Raw genomic sequence first — 21010 nt, forward strand, 5'->3', positions numbered from 1 at the left:
ACCTTTTATCTATTGAAGGGCATCATAAGAACCTAAATTGTATGTTTCAAAAATTGAAATTTAATTAGTTGAATTGGCTGATTCATGGAACTAATTCTAAGGTTTTTGAGACTGGTTTTGGCCGACCAATTCGACTCCTGATTCTGATTTTTATTAACCTTGTTTGTATACTTTGTAAGTAATAGTACACATGGTTTCAGGTATTGGTTTTGATATCGATATCGGATCGATTATATTGATGGCTGATTGCGATCTGGCATGGACCAATTCAACCCCTGATTCTTAATTTAGTAACCTTGTTTGTAATTGTATTGAAATCTAGGGGTGTGAATGAATAGTCAAAATCCATTTCTGTATCCGTGTTTGTATCCGTTTAGCATTATCTGAATCCATCCGAAAGCTAAATGGATACGGATATGGATAAACTATAGCTATCCGAAAAGCTATATTTACAAGTAAACGGATAAAAAATCTGATCTTTATCCGTGTTTGTATCCGTTTAGCACTATATGAATCCGTCCGAAATCTAATCGGATGCGGATGCGGATATAGCACTATCTGAACCGAATCCGATCCGTTTACATCCCTAAAAATCCACAAAAATATAAAACAAAGAGTGGAATGTAAATATCAGGAACGTCTTCGACGTTGGATTGGAATCTACTAAATAAACCCAAAAAAATAACCTACGGACCAAGCGGCTAGGGTTTTATTTCTGCTGACTCTTCTTTTCTTCTTAGCTACTACGGAACTCATTGTCCCTCTTTTTCCCCTCTCGCTCGCTTTCTCGCTCGCAGACTCTCAGTGAAGGTATTCTCTCACCCTCTCTGCAACAACTTTGTGTCAGATATTTTCAACTTGTACACCGTTAATTAGATCGCTCAATAAAACGTTCGATTTGGGAATTAGTAAAACCTGTTGATTTTATTTCTATGGAATTTAGCTCTCTTCTGCTCTCCATTTGATTTGTTCTTATTGCTTTTTTTTCTATTGTCGATGATGATGCAGTGTATCTACTGATTCCATGAGATTAATATTTCTATCCCACATGGTTTTGCTGCCCCCACTCCTCCCCTCCCCCACCCCCCACCAATCTCTTTCCGTCATTATCATCGTTTGTGATTGATATTTTGGTTTAATGATGCTGTGGAGAATGTGAACTAAAAGGGCTTGTTGGATCCAGGGATCCAGGTATCGTTGGAGGGATATCTTGAGGAGGGTATTTGAAAATGGTGGAGAAATCTAAGGGAAGAAAGGAAGAGGTCGTTACCAGGGAGTACACCATCAACCTCCACAAGCGGTTGCATGGCTGGTAAGCCTTGTTGCTTTATTCCCCCCCCCCCCCCCATTAATGTCTTTCTTGTTATGCTTGGTGTGATATTCACATTCCGTATCATCTTACTTGATAATGTATTTCTTCTTTCTTAGTGTTAAAGATTAGTTATTTTCATTTCTTTTGTTCCATTACCTGAATGAAGATCGATTAGATACCCGACTTAGACCATGATGATGTTTGTTTCCCTGTTTTAATGGGAGAACTGGCACATGATTGAGTACAATTATGTCTGTCAGTCCAATGTGTTTGGTTCGAGATTCCCCATAGGATACACTTGGGTGAAGAAATAGAATTCAGTTGGCATTGATCAAGGCATGCTTGTTGGTTAGAGTTTGGGAGTAATTCTATTAATTAAGGTCTCGGGCGTTCCTTTGTTTTGTCTTAACTCCATTATTTACTACACAAAATACAAATTAACAATGGATCCAGGAATTGTGGTGTTTTATATTGAAAATAGCATGATCGAGACTGTGTCAGCTTATATAATTTTCAAGTGACTGAAACTTAAGGTGATTAACCATAGTATTTTGTCTATGCTCTTTATATCTAAGTTTGAGTATCTTTTTCCAAAACTAGTTAAGTATATGAACCAGAATTATGATAATATATGTTCTTTGTATCTAAGTTTGAGTATCATTTTCCAATCTAAGCATGTGAACCAAAATTATGAAAACAGCAGAAACTACTATTAGTACTAGGCACTAAATCTGGTCATGAGCTAGTAATAGTCACCTACTTATCTGGAGTTCAGGTGCTTGTAGTTTTCTGTATGCACATGGTGAGTAACCCAACTTGCAGTGATGTATTGACGTTTGAGATGAAACTGGATGTCAAACTTCTGATATTTTGTTTTGCCCAAATGAGTTTGGTCATGCAAATGGTTTCCTGGTAGGGAAGTCATTTAGATGTGGGTCTAGTACCTTATATGAACTGAACACGGTGTAGACAGAATAGAAATGCTTCCATCATTTACCCCTAGATGGAAGGTCAACTGTGTGATACAAATGGTTTTGTTTGATAGAAAGGCTTTTTTTTGTGCAAGTTTGATATACAATGCTTAAACATGCTGTATACTTTCTTTTTTTCCTGATTTGAACTAAGTGAGCGCCATTTTTTATCATTTCTAATTACATTGAATTTTTTCCATGCAATTGATAGGCTTTTTGTCTCTTGGGCCCTTGTTCTGGTGGGGGTGGAGGTGGGCGTTGAAAGAGAGGGGGGGGGGGGGGGAGGGTTTGCCTATGGTTGTGCATGCTAATATCTTGGTGACTTGTCTTTTACCACATAAAAAATCAATAATTTAAGAAGTGAACTTTTGAGTGCATCATATATTACTTTTGTTTGTCTTACTCGTCTTCTACTGTTACAATTGTAGTTAAACATATGGCCCAAATTTTGTCTTAGGTGCTGTTTAGCTCTGTTAATTTTGTGGTAATATGTTCATTTTGATGCATCGTTGTTTTGGTTTAAGTTGACTGAATAGGGATGTACCAATGGTACAAAGCTTCTTGTATGTATACATTATAATGTATTGGTTTACTTCTGCCAATTATGTGAGTGGTGATTCACATTTAATTTATGATCGTTGTGATGGTAAAAGTATGACAGCTTTTATTAACCTTTTGTGAATAACAGCACCTTCAAGAAAATGGCCCCCAAGGCCATAAAGGAGATCAGAAAGTTTGCACAGAAAGCCATGGGAACTAAGGATGTTAGGGTGGATGTGAAGCTTAACAAGCACATCTGGAGCAGGGGGATCCGAAGTGTCCCTAGGAGGGTTAGGGTTCGCATTGCTCGCAAGAGGAATGATGATGAAGATGCCAAAGAAGAGCTCTACTCACTTGTTACCGTTACAGAAATTCCACCTGAAGGGCTGAAGGGATTGGGCACAAAGGTTATCGAAGAAGGGGAATGAGGCAGTTTTGAGGTAGGGTAGTGATTTTCAACCCGACAGATTTTGAGAAATTTTGTTGTACAAGACTGAATTCAGATATCAGCTAGTTTAAATTAACAATATTGATGTCTTTGGTTTGTAGTGACTACTATTATGGTTTAGAATATGGTTCAATTGCTTATCCTTCCTATATTTCCCCTTCTTCATGTGTGGTTGTAGTATGTCTTAACTTCAGAGTAAGAAGTGTGGGAGAATATATGAAAAGAAAGAAAAATCACATGCACTTAGCTGAGGATAAAGATCTGTTACATAGAAAGGCCTATGGACCAGACCACATCAGAGTAATGAATTATGTCCTGAGCTACATCTGTACAATAGTGTGGGTTGGATTCCTAGAAATTTGAATTGAGAAGCTAAGAATTCCCAAAATCTGTGATTTTTTGGAGATTTTTATTCAATAGACTTGGGGATCTTGCTACTAGAGGCTAAGTTTCATTGATTTTAAGCTATTTTACTGACTAAATGAAGGTAACAATGGTAAAAAATGAAGAATAATCATGAATTATGAGTCATTCAAAAGAGGGTTGCAGGACTTATCCAAAATTGACCTTCTCTGCTTCCTCTTCATGCTCTGCAGCAACATACAATTGGCTTGTTACTAAGCAAATCCCAGACCTGCATGGTTGCATCAACCCATATTAATCAATCTCACAACCAAGAGGAAAATTAATTAATCTTCCAGTGAACTAATAGTGACGACCAAGTGATGTTTATCCCATCAGTTGCAAGAAAAAGAAACTAGTAATGCCATAATCTTTAAGCTGGAATGTGCTGTTGCAAGGCCTCCCTGGGAAGCCACACAAGCTGTACATATAGTTAATCTGTTCATCTTCGTAGTCATGGTCATTAACAGCATTAGCGTTTCTCCGAGAGCAATCTTATAGGCCCAGAACAACCAGCGGCAAGCTATTCCTCACTAATTTCTGCTATCTTACTATCTGGCCATTCCTTTCATGCCCACAAAAGACACAATAAAAGACCCTTTCGTCCCCTCCATATCCCTTCATTAGGAAATAACCCACAAAATGTAATGTGTTAAGGAATTACATTCCATAATAGTAAGAATACAGGGTGTATCAACAAAACATTCACCCTTAACCATCTTTATTAGGGGTGTAAATGAATAATTGAAATCCGTTTTTGTATCCGTGTCTGTATCCGTTTAGCACTATCCGAATCCGTTCGAAAGCTAAACGGATGCGGATAGGCTATAGTTATCCGAAAAGCTATATTTACATGTAAACAAATAAAATATCCGATCTGTATCTGTGTCCGTATCCGTTTAGCACTATCCGAATCTGTCCGAAAGCTAAACGGATGCGGATACGGATAGGCTATAGCTATCCGAAAAGTTATATTTACATGTAAACGGATAAAATATCTGATCCCTATCCATGTCCGTATCTGTTTAGCACCATCCGAATCCGTTCGAAAGCTAATCGGATGCGAATGCGGATATAGCACTATTTGAGCCTAATCCTATTCGTTTACATCCCTAATCTTTACCCTTGAAAATGGGCTGAAAATGATGCACAGTAACTAGGTGGCAAGGCAGCCCTCGAACCGATGAACTGGCTCGCCTTTGTTAGTGACTAATCCTTCTCGGTCAAATGCACAAGCGGGAACCTCCACTTTTCATCAAGAATTTTCGACATAATGGATCAATTTTATAGAGCCTTATTGGGCAAAAAGATAGATACATTATTGAGGAGATCCTCCAGAAAGAAGTTCTTCCACAACCCTAGTAAGGGTAAGATAAAATCCATCTAGAAATAGCATGGGCACAGGCATTCTCATTCCTGTTTTTGGTTAAAAGCATTCTCATTCCAACATAGATAAGCAAAGGATACAAAATCAAGAGAAGGTAAAAGAAGCCTAATATCACTCATAATAACGGAGGCTTTTACAGGCAGTGGAGAGAAATTATCCAAAAGTCACCTGATAAGCACCTGGCAAATTGACAATTATACGCCGGAGAGAGCCCTCGCCGAATGGTCATTGGCTCATTGCTTTCCCAACAACTGCCAAACTAGGATAATCATGCTCAGTAGCCACCAAATACAGTGAATGGGAATCCATTCGCTGCGGGCTGAAGGATGAGGGCGAAAGGGTGTATCACGAGGGCATTTTAGAATTTATACTGAAACCTTATATAGGTTTGTGAATCCATCCTCGTGAACCTTCACTGTGTGGTGAAGGAAAACTTTATCCAAGATAATATATAGAAGGAGACAAATCCAGAAAGATTTGGAGGACGGGTTTTGGAAGAAACTGGGTTTCCTTATGCTGAAGAATCTAGTGACAGACGAAGCAGCATATTCAGATAGAACCAATGAATAAACCTGGTAAGGAATTGCGGCATCATTGTTTGACCCTTTAAGAATGGAGTGATCATATTCTTGGAATTCCAGACATATCATGTTGGACTCTCCTGGACTTAGCACCACATTTTCATAGCCATCCTTAACCTCATCAATGTCTAAAGATACAACAGAGATTCAGTAACAGCGATTCAGTTTCCCATCTCTGCCGGTGATACACTCATCATACTTTTACACTTCTATAATCCAACTATTAGTGTAGTCGTCTCCAGGGTCATGAACTCAAGGAAGGACCTAAGGAGCTCAAGTCAGCAAAGATATGAAATCTGTGGTAAAAGTGGCTTCCAATGAGCCGAAAATGTCTTGGATCAATAATTTATATTTGGGAGAAAGAACACTAACCGGTGCTATGCCTCGGCGGGAAGGACCAGAGGTGCGCTGGTCTTTTTGTGCTGGGCTGCGTCTAGGGGCAGGTACACGCCGTGCCCTTACCTACGTTCTTTTTCTTTTCACTTAAAAGGCAAATGATGTACCCATGAAGGATCAAATATACTATAACTTAAAATTTCAAGCTGAGCTCCAGCAGAGTGCCCTCTCACATGTGATGTTAGCATCTTTGCATACTGCAACAATGGCTTCACAGATCATCCATGTCAGCCTAAAGCTTGTTTAAATGCAGTGGGTGGTTAACTTGAAGCACTTTACAGATAGAGATTGAGAAACTGCACAAGAAATTCTCAACCTAATACTTGGAAGCATTTAATTGAAAGACACAAAGAAGGTGCAGTGTTCTGATCAACCTGAGCCTCCAAAATTTAGTTCTGCTGCTTGGGCTTGGGCAACCTCACCAGATCCAAGCACTGTACCGACATTAAGCTCCAAACTTATCAGTGAAGCATCTACTCATGCTGAAAACTGAATATTCTGAATCTCATCCCTGTTTCCTAGATCTTTCCTGTTGCGAAACAAAATCTTGTACACTCAAAATTGCAAGCAAATCACAACCACCACACCTCCAACATAACCACCACTTTAATCAAACTTGTTGCTTTTATCCACAATTTTGAGAGAATTTAGTGACACTAAAACATCCATCTGAAAGAAGAATAATTCAACATTTATATGGAGGTTATGTTGCATTAGTGCAGGTATAATACCTGTCCTGAGTGGACACGGGTACAGAGTACAGACAGTCAGAATCAAATTCAATAACTTTGGCTATATGATGGATAAAAGAACAAGAGCATAACATTTAAATACTGCAACCATATCAAGTCAGATGCAACCTATGATTCATCAAGGTATCAGAAAGTGTTTTCATAATCTATACAGGAAGGAAAAGTGCAGAGGACCATCAGATGTTCTCCACAAACTACACAAAAAAAGCATAGACGCAAAAACAATAAGACAATAATATTAAGTCAGCACTGCAATGTAGATTGCTTTATTGGCTGGATGCAGGCACATTCTCTTCACCAGGTGTGGAGTCGGCCGCGGGTGACTTTTTCGCAAGGGACTTGGGAATGTCAATGTCATCTTGGGCACAACGTTGCTGTGGGTGTGAAAGCAGCACACACATGTGACGGAAGAGAACACGAGAAAGCCCCTGGCCAGTCTCAAAAATGTAACCCTCATGCTCACTGACATGCTCAAGGGCATCCACAAGTGAATCATATACCTTTTGGGGGCAGTTATCTGGCCCAGGCTTGTCATGGAGGTAGACGACATCCAAGGTGAATAGTTTCAGGTTTGCAGGCCACTGATATTGGGGTTGAACAGATGATCTGCAGTATATGAGAATCTAAAAAATGTTGTATTACTAGACTGCTTTGTCAGGTTGATGAGAATCATATACAGTTCCTCAAAACACATAAACTAGGGTATCAAGTCCTGTGTACAATTACAATGAGGGTAGGGAGGTTCAAACACATCAGCATGGAGTTCCATTGGTGCTTCTCAGTTGGATATTATTGCAGTACACAACTGCTGTTTCTGTTTTCTTATTTTATCCTTTTTTTTAAAAAGAAAATATAAAGGATTTCAAATTTTATCAGTTACTAGTGAGAAAATTTTCTTCAATTCACTGAAAATTAATCTTTGTTTGAATCCAGATGTAGGATCTGCTTCTATTTCATGTCTTAGGTCATCCAGGGTCTAGTTGAAGTGGTCTGCTCTAATTATGGTTGATTTTATGAATATAAGGAGTCCTTTGCAAGGTGCAATTGTCCAGGCTCGTTATTTATTTTTTTTTTTTCTTTTAATGTAAGCCCTAGCTGTTCAGTCCATCCAGCTATAAACCCATCATCTAATGGTGTTTTCAACCACCTGGTTATCAGCAGAACTCCTATAAATTTCAACCTAACCCAGCCAACCCTTCGATTTTGTCAACTTCTACATAAAGCCACAATAAAGAATCCAAGGAAAAATATCACCAAGTTCTTAAACATCACAGCTTTCCAAAACTACTGGCTCTGAAACCCAATTTTGTTGCGACAGAAGTTAGGAAACTGTTGGGACATTGATATGATAAAAAGGAATTCCAACTATAAGCACAGCTCACAACTTTGTAGATATTACTCTCTGGAGCACTGTTTCACAAATTGGTATCACATCATCTGGATAGGCAGATTTGTACATGGGTCCAGCAATCGAGGATCATCATCCGGTACTGGGCAGACCAATGATCAACATGAATAACATTTATCCTCAACAGGATTGTCTGATCTTTTGAGAAGTGTTACCCTCGAACAAGACGATGCATGGTGACAATATCTGAAACCCCACTCTGAAGAGGAATTCTCCGTAGAAGAATCAAGGATATTTCAAATTTGGATATCAAAAGCTAAAACTTTATAATGCAGATCAAAAGAAAGATCTGCTATGGTGGGCCTAAGAGAGAGAATAAGAGAAGATAAGGGGTTTCCAGGGCTGTGAACAGTACCCGAGAACAGTAAAGAGAAAGCTAAAGGAGGGAGAAGGCAACACGGCCAACAGTAATGTAGTCCTAGATTGGTAGGAGACCAACTAGGAGCCAGTAAACCAGGATCTGTTCTGAACAGGAGAATCGTCTAGGTCAAAAATAGGGTCTTTGGTGAAATTAGGGTTAGGGTTTGGTGTTAGGGTTATGCCAAGTCAAGGTAGGGGAGTCTAACAGTGAAGCCTCCTGAGATGTTATAATGGAGGGAAGTATTCTGATTTGAATTAACATCAATTTAGAGTTAGGGTTTCAAGTTTTTGAAAAGTGTAAAATAGGGGAATCTAGGGTTTAGAGTGGGAGGATGGGGCTAGGGTTTGGATCAAGTGCTATTGGGGCAGGGGTGGAGAGTTTGAATTAAAAAAAGGAGGGATTTTGCTGGCTGGTTTGGTCTGGGCAGAATTTAGGTTATGGGAATGTTGTTCAGTGACAGAAAGGATACTAGGGCTTGGTTGTTTAGAGGATTAGAAGGATGGAGATGGGGATGCTTCCAACTTACTTGTATTCTTGTGATTGCAGAAAATTATTGGCATCAGCTTGTTGATGGTGAAACTTGAATAAAAATTGAATCTTTGACTGAAACTAGAAAGTAGAACTTAAAGAGAACCACTCGGGCTTCACACCGCAGAGTGTCGATTGGATCAAACAACAATCCCAACAATGAACCACTCGGGTTCACACTGCAAGGTGTCGATTGATTCAAACACCAATCCCACTAGCCTTGATCAAACACAATACAAATCTTTAATGGAAGAGAGCAGCAAAAAGCTTTTTCATTATCAAAATTCGTGTTCAATACTTGCCCCCCTTACAACTTTATATAAAAGACTCAAAAATAGACTCCTACACTAAAAAGGAAAGCCTAACCCAATACTTATATTAGGTAACTTAAACTGACTACGAAACTGAAATAAACTCAAAACAGAGCCCTAATCCAGCCCCACGAAACACTAAAAAGAAAATTACAAAAAGCACTTACATTGAACCATGGGTTGAACTGGTTCAATTTATGAACAAAAACACCAAAATAAAACTAAGTATGGAACTAAAACAACTAATCCCGTATGTAACCTAATTACCCATATTTTAGAAAGTGGCCTATTACATAGAAAACCTAGGGGATCAAAGGGCCAACATGTATATAACCCAACCCTAGACTTATTCCTAAGCAAACAAGCCCTATTTGGTGATGAATCTACATCAAGCAGTCACACACCATACTGGAAACTCAATAACTCAAACTTAATTCATTCCATTATTCAAAACTAAACTCCAATGTAGGGATACATGCATATTAATAGGAAAATAAAACGCCTAAAAAATAGTAACTCTTAAACTATGAAACTGAAATCAGCTCAAACAGGGAACCAATATCCTACGTAATCTACCCAAATAAAATGAAAAAATACATGACTCCCAAAATAGAAATAAAATCCAAGTATCCTACTAGACATTTGCATTATTGCAACCTGTTGGTTGCAAATCAAAACTTGGAAACAGCCTCTCCTACTAAGCAGGGGGTTAAGGCTGTGTACATTTGCCCCTCCCAGACCCTGGCGTAGTGGGAGCCTCGTGCACTGGGACACTTTTTTTTTATCCTACTAGACCCAAAACCCAAATTAGTAACTCAAAATAGACCCAATCTAACCTAAATCATCTAGAAAACTGAAAATAAAACAATTTCAAAATATAAACATATCAAAAAAGGATGCTAACTAAAAGGAAACTGACCTAACAAGTAAGACACAAAATACTTAACTAAAAAAGACTCTTTCTAGACAAAATTAAACAGCTAATGGGACCAACACAATCTTATCTATATAATTAATCCCGTGTAAACCCCCCCCCCTCTTTAATGTAAGGTTGGGTCATTGGCAGGATCTCATACAAAGCTAACAAGGATGATAATATGATAGATCTAAACCTTAACCACGCGAACAATTGTAAACCAAGTCTAATAAGCCGAGTGGCACAAACTAGGTCAAAACCCAGAATTCCAGAACAGCACCCAATGACCTCTAAACCCCCATTGATTGGGAGCTTTTATAGGGTTGAATTATCTCTAAAATTGCAGTCTAATCCAACAACCCAAAATGCTGAGATATATGAGTTCTTGAATTAGGGTTTAAATCTGGAGAATTGCATAAATAAATAAAATCAGAAATCAGATCACCTCCAAACCCCAGTCAAACCTCACTGTTGTGATGTCTGATTAGATCCTCCAAAAACTAGGCAACAGTCGATGAATGATCACTGAGATTGATGCACTCTTGGGTTGCAGAAAATTCTCTCCAAAAACACAGATCACATGGATTGTTAGAAGGGTCTTCGATCAGAAATTTCCAGCAGCAGATTCTCCAGTAACCCAGTATTAATCAATTACTGTTTTGGAAGCAGTAATGGACAGTTGATTGAACTTCAGACCTGAACCATCTCGCACATACAGAAATCAGTAGGGAAAAGAAAGAAAAGAAGAAGATGGATAGATTTGGATTGAGCCTCTCACCCACTCATAGGCATCTCACCCTCTCAAGGAATATCTCCCCTCACTGCATCTCACAGCATTCATGGCTATCAAACCAGAATTCTCTCTTTTCACTAACTCGTTGGCTAGTGAAATCCAGCAGCTATCTTTTATTTATAAATTCCAATTGGTTACAGCAATTGAATCCTTCCTTGCATGGAAAGGAACCCACCCCCCCCTCTTCTCCCAAGCTGGACATTGTCCTAATTAGAAACTATTTACAAATCAAATCCAATCTATCTACTTAACAAAAATAGAAAGTCTTTGGAATAAAAAGGGCATACCCAGTGCACGAGGCTCCCGCCACTGCAGGTTCTGGGGAGGGTCATATTGTCCACAGCCTTACCCCTGCTTTCGCAGAGAGGCTGTTTCCAGACTCGAACCCGTGACCACTTGATCACAATGGAGCAACCTTTACCACTGCACCAAGGCCCGCAAGGAACAAAACTTCCCTAAAATATAGCACTAATACAAGCTGTCAAATCTTCTATACTCTTCTCCATGTATTGGCCATGGTCCCACATGAATATTCTGGAAATTAATCCTGTTCAACTGCTGGCCTATAGCTAATATCTTCCACAAATAAGCTGTTGGTCAATCCTGTTATATAAGCAGATTGTTGACTGGGGAATGATGGGTCAATGGGCTTAACCAAACCCATAATATGGGCTAAACAAGAACCAGCTTTGGAGCTCAATTGATGTACCACTGCTGCATCACCCTTAAATCCCAGCTTTTTGGCTTATAAAAGAAGCTCATTACATTAATAAACCCAAAAATAAAAGGCCTAAGGCCCATAGAATTGAACCATGGGTCAAAATAAAGTTTTCTGAGGCCCAAACCCAATGCTGGGAAAACTCACCCACGAGTTTTGTAGAACGGTAGGAACAAGAACACTTTAATGGGTGTTTGTAGCTCATTGTCTTCAACTCGAACAAAATCCAAAATATGAAGCTTCGCCTTAATGTCTATGTCTTAAAACGTGTGAGGAAGAACAAACTCATGATATGGTACAACTTTCTTAACAATAGGATCTTTCACAAGCTCATTTTCTGCTCTAAGGGACAGAAATTCCTCAGCAAGCTCAGTAGAAACAAGTTCTTCATCTTGTTTGATCTCTTCCAACTCCTTTTGTGACTGCATTGTTAATGTTGCTTCCATCAGCTTTAAAGAGCTCACACATTGCAGCCCTTGCAAGACAATAATAGATGAGAGGGCTTTAACGTACTTCAATTTGTTTCAAGATCAAGAACACCTTGTCCAGCTTCAAGCAATGATTGACCCACTACAATGGTATGTTTAGCAGAAGGAAACATGTGACATTGTACCCCATCGACATAAGAGCGAATAGAGTAACTCAACAGATATATCATTATCAGAATTAATGACGATTTCACCAGTTGTAGACAACATATTTACCACCGATATTGAAACTAGACTTTAATTAAGTCCTTCAACTATGAATAGAGAAGTCGTCTTCCATTGGGCAAACGAACTCTAGTTTGAAAAGCAAATGTATTCAGGGACAGTGTAGGGTAGGCTCTAATACCAAATATTGCAGATCAAAAGAAAGATTTACTATGGTGGGCTTAAGAGAGAGAATAAAAGAAGAGCAGACAAGGGGTCGTTTCCGGGCTGTGAACAGCACCTGTAAAGAGAAGAGAGAGGGAAAGGAGGGAGAAGGCCACACTGTCACAGACAAATTTCTAGCAAAATCAATCTGCCCCTTGACCAAGGCAAGCCTAAGGCCATTAAAGCCATCTAATATTCATCCAAACTGATTTCACCATGATCGACGGGACATGGCTTATGCAATAACGCTATGCCGAGGCTTGCTCAACCTAGGCCACACTGATACTTCACTGCTCACCCAACAATTCCTCGTCATTGTAGCCCATCATTAGTGCCATTCCAACTGAAGGCTACCTCCAAGCCAACCATCATGCAGGTGCCCAAGGTGCAATAGTAGCCCCACTCGAATGGTACAATGCATACTGAAGGCTTGCCAGACCTACGACACACTCTCCCATGTTGATCATCATTGTACAATGCATGCTAGTAACTGACACCAACATGGAAAAGTCCTAGGCACGTCGATCCCATAGCAAGCCCAAGACGGGCACACCTGCATGCATGACACAAGATAGCCCACTCACTCGAGCTTGTATACATAGTCAGTGCTAGTAGCATCCATAAACCCAAGCCTTTGCCTTCCAGGCAGCACGCCAAGCTAGCGCCTTCTGTTGAACATAATCTCCATCAATAACCAAACCTATAGAAGAAACACTCGTCACCCACTTCGGCTCCGAGTGCCCACCCATGGGATCAGTCCATGGAATACTTGTGCTGTAATGCATGCACGGTAAGGTCAACCCCATACACAATGCCTTGCCTGTGACAGCCACTATGACTATGCCCACCAAGCTTTGCTTATGGCATGCCCCGATGCCTCGCCCAATGCAATAGCACCAAGGAGGGTGCGGCACACCACCCTTCCTCAAAATAGCTCTTAAGACTTTCACACCTTTCAAGAAGCGGACATGGACCCCGTCAAACTGTAGTATTACGAAACGCCACTAGGCAATGATTTCCCCTCAATGCACTTGCATGCCCTACCTCATGCCACACAAAAGCAATCATCAAGCCCCTAAACATGCACAGGCATGCCTCCTCAAGTGCTATGGCCATGCCAACAGAATGGCCATGACAACATGGCCAGCATGGCCAGCACTCACACACCACATTGTTAACTCAAACTTCATTCCATTATTCAAAACTAAACTCCAATATAGGGTTACATTCATATTAATAGGAAAATAAAACTTCCAAAAAATAGTTACTCATAAACTAGGAAATTGAAATCAACTCAAACAAGGAAACTCAATATCTTACGTAATCTACCAAATAAAATGAAAGATTATTTGATTATTCAAAATTAGAAATAAATTATGAGTATCCTACTAGACCCAAAACCTAAATTAGTAACTCAAAATGGACCCAGTCTAAGGACGCTAACTACAAGGAAACTGACCAAAACTAAGACACAAAACACTTGACTAAAAAGGATTTTTTTTCTAGGCTAAATTAACAACTAATGGGACCCAAACAATCTTTTCTATATACTTAATCCCCCCTTAAATCCTAACTTTTGGGCTCATAAAAGAGGCCCATTATATTAATTAACCAAAAAAATAAAAAAGGCCTATAAGGGCCATAAGGCCCATAAAATCAAACCATGGGCCAAAATAAAGTCTTCTGAGTCAAATTGGAACAATTGAATACCATTAACTACATCAATTCCTTCAGTGTTGAGAAGAGCTCGCCCACGAGTTTTGTAGAATGGCAGGAATAAAAACACCTTAATGGGTGGTTGTAGCTCATTGTCTTCAACTCTAACAAAATCCAAAATATGATGCTTCAACTGAATGTCCATGTCTTGAAATGTGAGGAAGAACGAACTCATGATATGGAACAACTTTCTTCGCAATAGGATCTTTCACAAGCTTGTTTTTGCTCGAAGGGACTTAACTTCCTCATTAAGCTCAGTAGAAACAACTCTCCATCTTGTTTGATCTCTTCCAACTCCTTTTGTGACTGCACTGTTGATGTTGCTTCGATCGGCTTTAAAGAGTTAGCACATTGCAGCCCTTTCAATACAATAGTTTGTTGTAGATGAAAGGGCTTTAATGTACATAAATTTGCTTCAAGATCGAGAATACCTTGTCAAGCTGAAGCCAAATTGACCCACTATAATGACATGTTGAGCAAAAGGAAACAAGCAATATTGAGCCCTATCGAAATAAGAGCAAATAGAGAACTCAACAAAAATATTATCATCAGAATGAATAATAATTTCACCAGCTGTAGACAACATATCTACCACTGATATTGAAACTAGACTTTCATTAAGCCCTTCAACTATGAATAGAGAAGAAGCCTTTCCATTGGGAAAACAAACTTTGGTTTGGAAAGATAAGGTATCCATGAACAGTTTAGGGTAGGCTCTGATACCAAATAATATAGATGAAAAGAAAATTTTGCTTTAGTGGGCTTAAGAGAGGGAACAAGAGAAGATAAGGGGCTGTTCCGAGGCTGTGAACTATACTCGTGAATAGTAAAGAGAGAGGAGAGAAGAGAAAGGGAAAGGGAGGAGAAGGCCACACAGCCAGCACTCACACACCTAACACCACTAGGTAACTTAACTTAAACCTACTCCATTCCATTATTCAAAACTAAACTCCAATGTAAAGGTTACATGCATATTAATAGGAAAATAAAACTCCTAAAAAATAGTAACTCTTAAACTAGGAAACTGAAATCAGCCCAAACAGGGAAACCCAATTTCCTACACAATCTACCCAAACAAAATGAAAGATTACATGATTATCCAAAAATGGAAATAAATACTAAGTACCCTGCTAGACCCAAAACCCAAATTACTAACTCAATATAGACCCAATCTAACCTAAATCTTCTAGAAAACAGAATATACAAACGATTCCAAAACAGAAACAAATCAAAAGAGAATGCACACATTAGCTAAAAGGAAACTGACCTAATCATTAAGACACAAAATACTTAAATAAAATGGACTCTTTCTGGCATAGTTATCAAGGCGTCCAGGCTCCTTGGTCCCCTTGGGCGCCTAGGCAGGCGCCTTGCCGCCTTGTTGGTGCCGCCTTGATTTTAGACCCTCCCCCACGCCATGGTCGCTTTGCCACCTTGTTAACTATGCTTTCTGGACTAAATTAACAGAATGGGACCCACACAATCTTATCTGTATACTTAATCCGTGTACCTCCTTAAATCCTAACTTTTGGGCTTTATAAAAGAGACCCATTACATTAATAAACCCAAAAGTAAAATGCCTAAGGCCCATAGAATCGAACCATGTGCCAACATAAAGTCTTCTGAGGCCCAATTAGCCCGATTGGACACCATTAGCTGCATCACTTCAGTTCGCGAAATGTAGTATTCCCACATAGCCATGCAAAAGCATTTGCTCTCAGAGTATCTACATATACATTAGCATAAAGTAACAATCTACTATAAGTTAACTTGAAGGACCAAATTAGCAAGGATCCATAAGTTCGGCAGCCATCTTATTTCACCTAGACTATTTTCCAGTGACTGTTTTCACAATGTGTTTTGCATCTACTCATGGCCTATCGGAGAAGCAAATTCAGCTGTTACGGAGTTTAAAGCTTTGATTTTGAACCATATTTTTCTCTAGATGTTGAGTCTCTTGATATTAAAGGGATTTCTCTGTAGTGATTGGATGCTATCCTCCTCAGTTCTAGGATCTTCGTATCTATGTGGTTAATGAGCTCGCCAAGAATGATAGTGATCAGAATCCTCAGTATTTTTATGTTCTTAGCCTACTGAGTGGTTTGATGTAGCTCATGTCCTTTTCTGTTGCTGTCTATATTTATCGGTTTAGGTGGCTTGGCTTTTCTCTCCCAACTCAAGCAATCTATGTGGAAGTAGAAGCCTCAGCAATCATTAAGATTTATTATGTTTTCTTACTAGTAAGTAAATGTGGATCAAGAGCTGCCTTCCAGAGGCAACAATAAAATGCAATAACTCAGTACTTACTAGTCTGAAAATCCGATTCTGTGCACGAGATTTCTTTGCTTCATGAGCTGCTACTCGGAAGAGGTGGGTGAGATCAGCCTGACCATATGAAGAATCAGGAGCGATGGAGATCATACGAAGCGCAGCAATAGCGGACTCAGCGTCGCTCCTAAACTCCTTCCGAAGCTTCAATATTATGAAAAATAATGATTAGAAATTTTTCCAAGATACCAAAGGGATACAAGGAGGAGTTAAGGGAGCATCAATCTGTCTATTTGCAGTAAAGAGCAGGAACATCTCCGCAGCTGGAGTTCACATGAACTCAAAAAATATACCATGGCAGAGAACCGACAAGTTCATCAAACTTCAGATACATTGAGAAACGCCCGACAAATGAAGAAAGAATCCAGTGATTCACATCAAATGCTCTAATCTTTAGTTCAAATCATGCTATTGACAACCAACTAACCAAGAATATAGTAAATAAGACAAAAACAAAACATCAGGGTCACGATTGCAGAAAACCCAAATGCCAGAACCCCCAACCTTTCACATAATCTAGTAGAACCCCATTCAACCTCCACGAAATTATGCCAAAATCACACCAAATTTCTAATGGAACAAAATAAGAGCAAACATAATTTGAATTCGGGGATACCCAAGAAGCAGATTGGCCAAGAGCAGCGAAGGCGAAACGGTGCTCAGGATTGATGGCGAGTTTGGCATGGACGAAAAGGAGGACTGCATTTTTTATTGAATCCAATCTCGTGATGGGTCGACCTTTTGGGCCCGAAACTTTCATATCCACCAGAGATTCATGGTCGACATCGATGCAGAACAGTATATCCTCGTTGCAGAAAGAAGACGGTTGCAGCGTGTAAGCACAAGTTAATGGGCTCCCGCCCTCTACTCCTTCCATCACGCTCATCGATCTCTCTAGCCTCTCGGGCCCTTCTTACCAAAAAAAAAAAAACCTCTCTGGCTCACTCCCTGCTCAAGGCTCAAGGACCTTTATCGCCCCAGTACTACTGCTCAAGGACTAAAGCCTCAAACAATGCAAGGCCATGGCAGATGGCAGCTACGGTGGGCGATGGAGTAGGATACTGAGTAACAAATGGCCTGGGATATCTAAGATCCGACGGTTGGGATCAAATTATATGCGAAGCTATTCTTACGAATCTGATTGGCTAGAAATAAAGTGAAGGAACATTCTCTACAGGAGAGCGTGGCCCTGATGCATGTGCGGGGCCAATGAGCGTGCGCAAAAGTATCTTGGGGGCAAGATTTTCACCTTTTATAGGGGTGAGACGATTATTTCACCCCTACTACGTCTAGCATGGGCGGTACACACCCAATAGAGAACTTTTCTCCTTAAATATAACCAAAATGGGAAGCGCCTCTTGTTGCAATAGAGTGATGATCTAAATTCAAGGAGAGATTAGTTGAACGAGTCTCCCCCCTTTCCCCATCAGCTGTATAACATCAGTTCTTTCACCGTTGGAAGATCTGAGTGTCTTCCTCTCACTGCAGTTCACTACCTTATACGTGGTCTGCCCCTTAGCCTGGATGGGTGGCGATTAATTGTGATGGATCAATGCGAGGGCTTTTGGGTGACTATGGCACAATCGACTATGATGCGATGAGAAACCCAATTTTTGCAATTGCAGGGACGACAAGAGATGACAATATCTTGCATACGGAAATATTGGCGATTAAGTGCAGTCTCTTGAAAGCCAAGGCCTTGAATCTCTCTCAAATCCATGTCTGATCCAACTCTTTGGTGGCAATACAATAATCATGGGCAAGTTTCCTATCCCGTGGTTTGTCATTGGATTAACAAGTGATATTCATGAGTTGCCCGTTCACTTTCGGAGTTGCATCTTTACACGTCATGTGAGGGAGATCAATTGTGTGCTGATTTTTTTGGCGGGGTTTCTTCATAATTGTCAAGAATACACTTATGTATAGATAGTCTCCCAGAGGTACTTTCCGCTCTTATATGGGGTTATGCCAATGGAAAGAAATTCTTTAAGATTTAAATCAATCTATTCTTTATCTACTTAATATAATCTTTCATTCTCTCAAAAAATAAACATCGTGTTATTCCCCTTCCTCCTCTCCCCCCCCCCCCCCTCCCATACCTCCTGCCCACTCTTCCTTGAGTTGGGCACTAGACCCCTAGTGGCTCATGGACTGATGGACCATCGATAGAATCTGTCCCAAAAAATTAAAAAGAAATAATAAAAACTAAACAGAGCGTTCTTGTTCGACTCAGGCAACCTCTCCGTCCTCTCCTTTTTGTATCAATTTTCTAATAAAATGCAAAAATACCTCCCAAAGTCAAATCCTTTCTAATGAAAGCTTGCCATCAAACTACCGAGGTGATGATAAATCTAAAGAAAAGAAGGATAGCGTAGTCAAATTTGTGTCTAGGCGTCTAGCATGTGGTAATGTCCTCAAAACACCCAAATTTTAGAGGATCCCACATATATCTCAATGGCCAAATTTAAGGGAAGGTAATCTGAGAATATCACACTATATAAGGGTAATTTGGAAGTGCCATTGAAAAAAGTATAGGGGAGGAGACTGTAATTTCATTAGAATTAAAATTAATAATATCTAAAGTTATAACATATTTTATTTAGAAAAAAATAAAATCAAGACACAAGATAAATAGATATAGAATCCATTCCTTTGATGCATACATGATAAGTTTGTTGTAGCAAATCTGTCTCCCAAGATAAAATGGGTTGGACTGATTACTGATTTGCAGAGACAGTAATCACTTGAAACTATCAGAGAATTGAGAATTTGTTAATGCTTGACTGACTGAATTCGTACCACAAAAATTGAATAATTTGGATTGTCTATTTCACCTCTACTTATAGTGGTGAATATATCCATTCAAGACACCTCATGGTATGGGTGTGTCCATTGACATGAGTGGATAGGATTAACAGATTCTAATCCAAACACTTATATGTAAGTGTCTCTTGAAGATACCCCATGGTGTAGGTGTGTCTCTTGGTTCAATGGATTAGATTAAAAGATTTTAATCCAAGTGTTATGAATGCACCTATACAAATGGATATATCTCTTTGAAAATGCATGTCCCTTAGCCAAAAAATCAGACCAACATTGAATCAAAGAATGACCCAAAACCGTCAAAAAATCAGACCAACATTAAACCAAAGAATGACCCAAAACTGTCCACATAATTATTGAAAAAATTCCAACACATTTCATAGGATCTTCCACACTAGCTTGGGAATAGTTGTCATTCTGGCGGCTAACTGGGAGTAGGTGGGAGCCACTGATGCACCTAAGATGTATTCAGATTCTACTGAGAAGAAGCCCTTAGGGTGGGGGACCATCTAAGGCAACCTTAGCCCTTTTAGAACTAAGGGGATTTTGGAGAAAAGCACTCACCTCCTATGGAGAGAAGAGCATTGGGACTGATGATGTCAGGCACCCATCACCACTGAGGACAATTAGGAGGTCTTGGAGACACTTTATATCCTTCCAGCCCAAGAATCCTGGGGTCCTCCCAAATCTGTATGGACCAACCATTACCAACCACTCAAAGAAGCCCTTCTGTAAAAGATCCAATCATTTAGAATACTCTTTCCGGCATTCTCATTACCAAAGCTCAATATGATAAAACTTCTATTTCTGTGTTTTTATTCTTGGGAACAAAAAGAAAATTTAACATATGTTTTGAGAAAAATTTTCATACACAGTTTACACAGCCATGTATGTGAGAGGGTGAGCCTTTCAAGGCATTAATTAATGGGTGGGGGTTTATGACTTTTCCAAATCTTTGTGAAAGGGGACATGACCGTGCATGCATACACGACCATATATGAAAACTTTCCCCAAATTTTAATTTGAAACTTCTCAATTTCAAACATAAAAAGGAGAAATAAGGGGAGAGTTGTTCTTTAATGAGCACATTGGTACTTTGATGAGAAAAAATATTTTCATGTTAAAAAATAAAATACCACTTCTAATGTAACTTCAACCACCACCACCATCATTGTCGCCATCACCTCTATCAAAAAAGAAACAGAAATTTGTTTGTTGTGTGCATGGTTGTGTTGTATATTTATAAAAGTTTCAGAAACAGAATTTACTGCATATAGTTTATGTTTCTTTTTTGAACCAGAAATAGACATTATCAAACACGTTTTTTGTTCAGAAATAGAAATACCAAAAGTCATTTATAGAATAGAAATATGGCCTAAAATTCCAACCCACATAACATTTCATGACAAAGTGTGTGGTCTTGTACATGCAAGGTTCGTAATCCAGGTATCAGACTCGGGAT

At 39.4% G+C, this 21010-nt stretch overlaps 2 protein-coding genes across 3 annotated transcripts; one reads left to right on the forward strand and one right to left on the reverse strand.

The window, feature by feature from the left end:
* The first annotated feature begins 751 nt into the window (after positions 1-751).
* Positions 752-3411, forward strand: LOC122669667 (60S ribosomal protein L31-like). 2 transcript variants are annotated; one of them, XM_043866490.1, is made up of 3 exons: positions 752-810; positions 1192-1312; positions 2972-3411. In XM_043866490.1, the coding sequence occupies exons 2-3, from the start codon at positions 1230-1232 to the stop codon at positions 3249-3251; spliced, it is 363 nt and encodes a 120-aa protein (XP_043722425.1). In that variant the 5' UTR covers positions 752-810; positions 1192-1229; the 3' UTR covers positions 3252-3411. The 2 variants fall into 2 exon arrangements, with proteins under 2 accessions (XP_043722425.1, XP_043722426.1); XM_043866491.1 differs by lacking the exon at positions 752-810 and having other exon boundaries at positions 1180-1312.
* A 3426-nt stretch (positions 3412-6837) lies between these two features.
* On the reverse strand, positions 6838-17637 carry LOC122669498. The gene is made up of 3 exons (XM_043866269.1): positions 17342-17637; positions 16705-16869; positions 6838-7412 (listed from the first exon to the last, which is right to left on the reverse strand). The coding sequence occupies exons 1-3, from the start codon at positions 17609-17611 to the stop codon at positions 7056-7058; spliced, it is 792 nt and encodes a 263-aa protein (XP_043722204.1). The 5' UTR covers positions 17612-17637; the 3' UTR covers positions 6838-7055.
* Between the last annotated feature and the right edge of the window lie 3373 nt (positions 17638-21010).

The sequence above is a fragment of the Telopea speciosissima genome, chromosome 7 (assembly GCF_018873765.1).
Source record: "Telopea speciosissima isolate NSW1024214 ecotype Mountain lineage chromosome 7, Tspe_v1, whole genome shotgun sequence".
Lineage (NCBI taxonomy): Eukaryota > Viridiplantae > Streptophyta > Magnoliopsida > Proteales > Proteaceae > Telopea > Telopea speciosissima.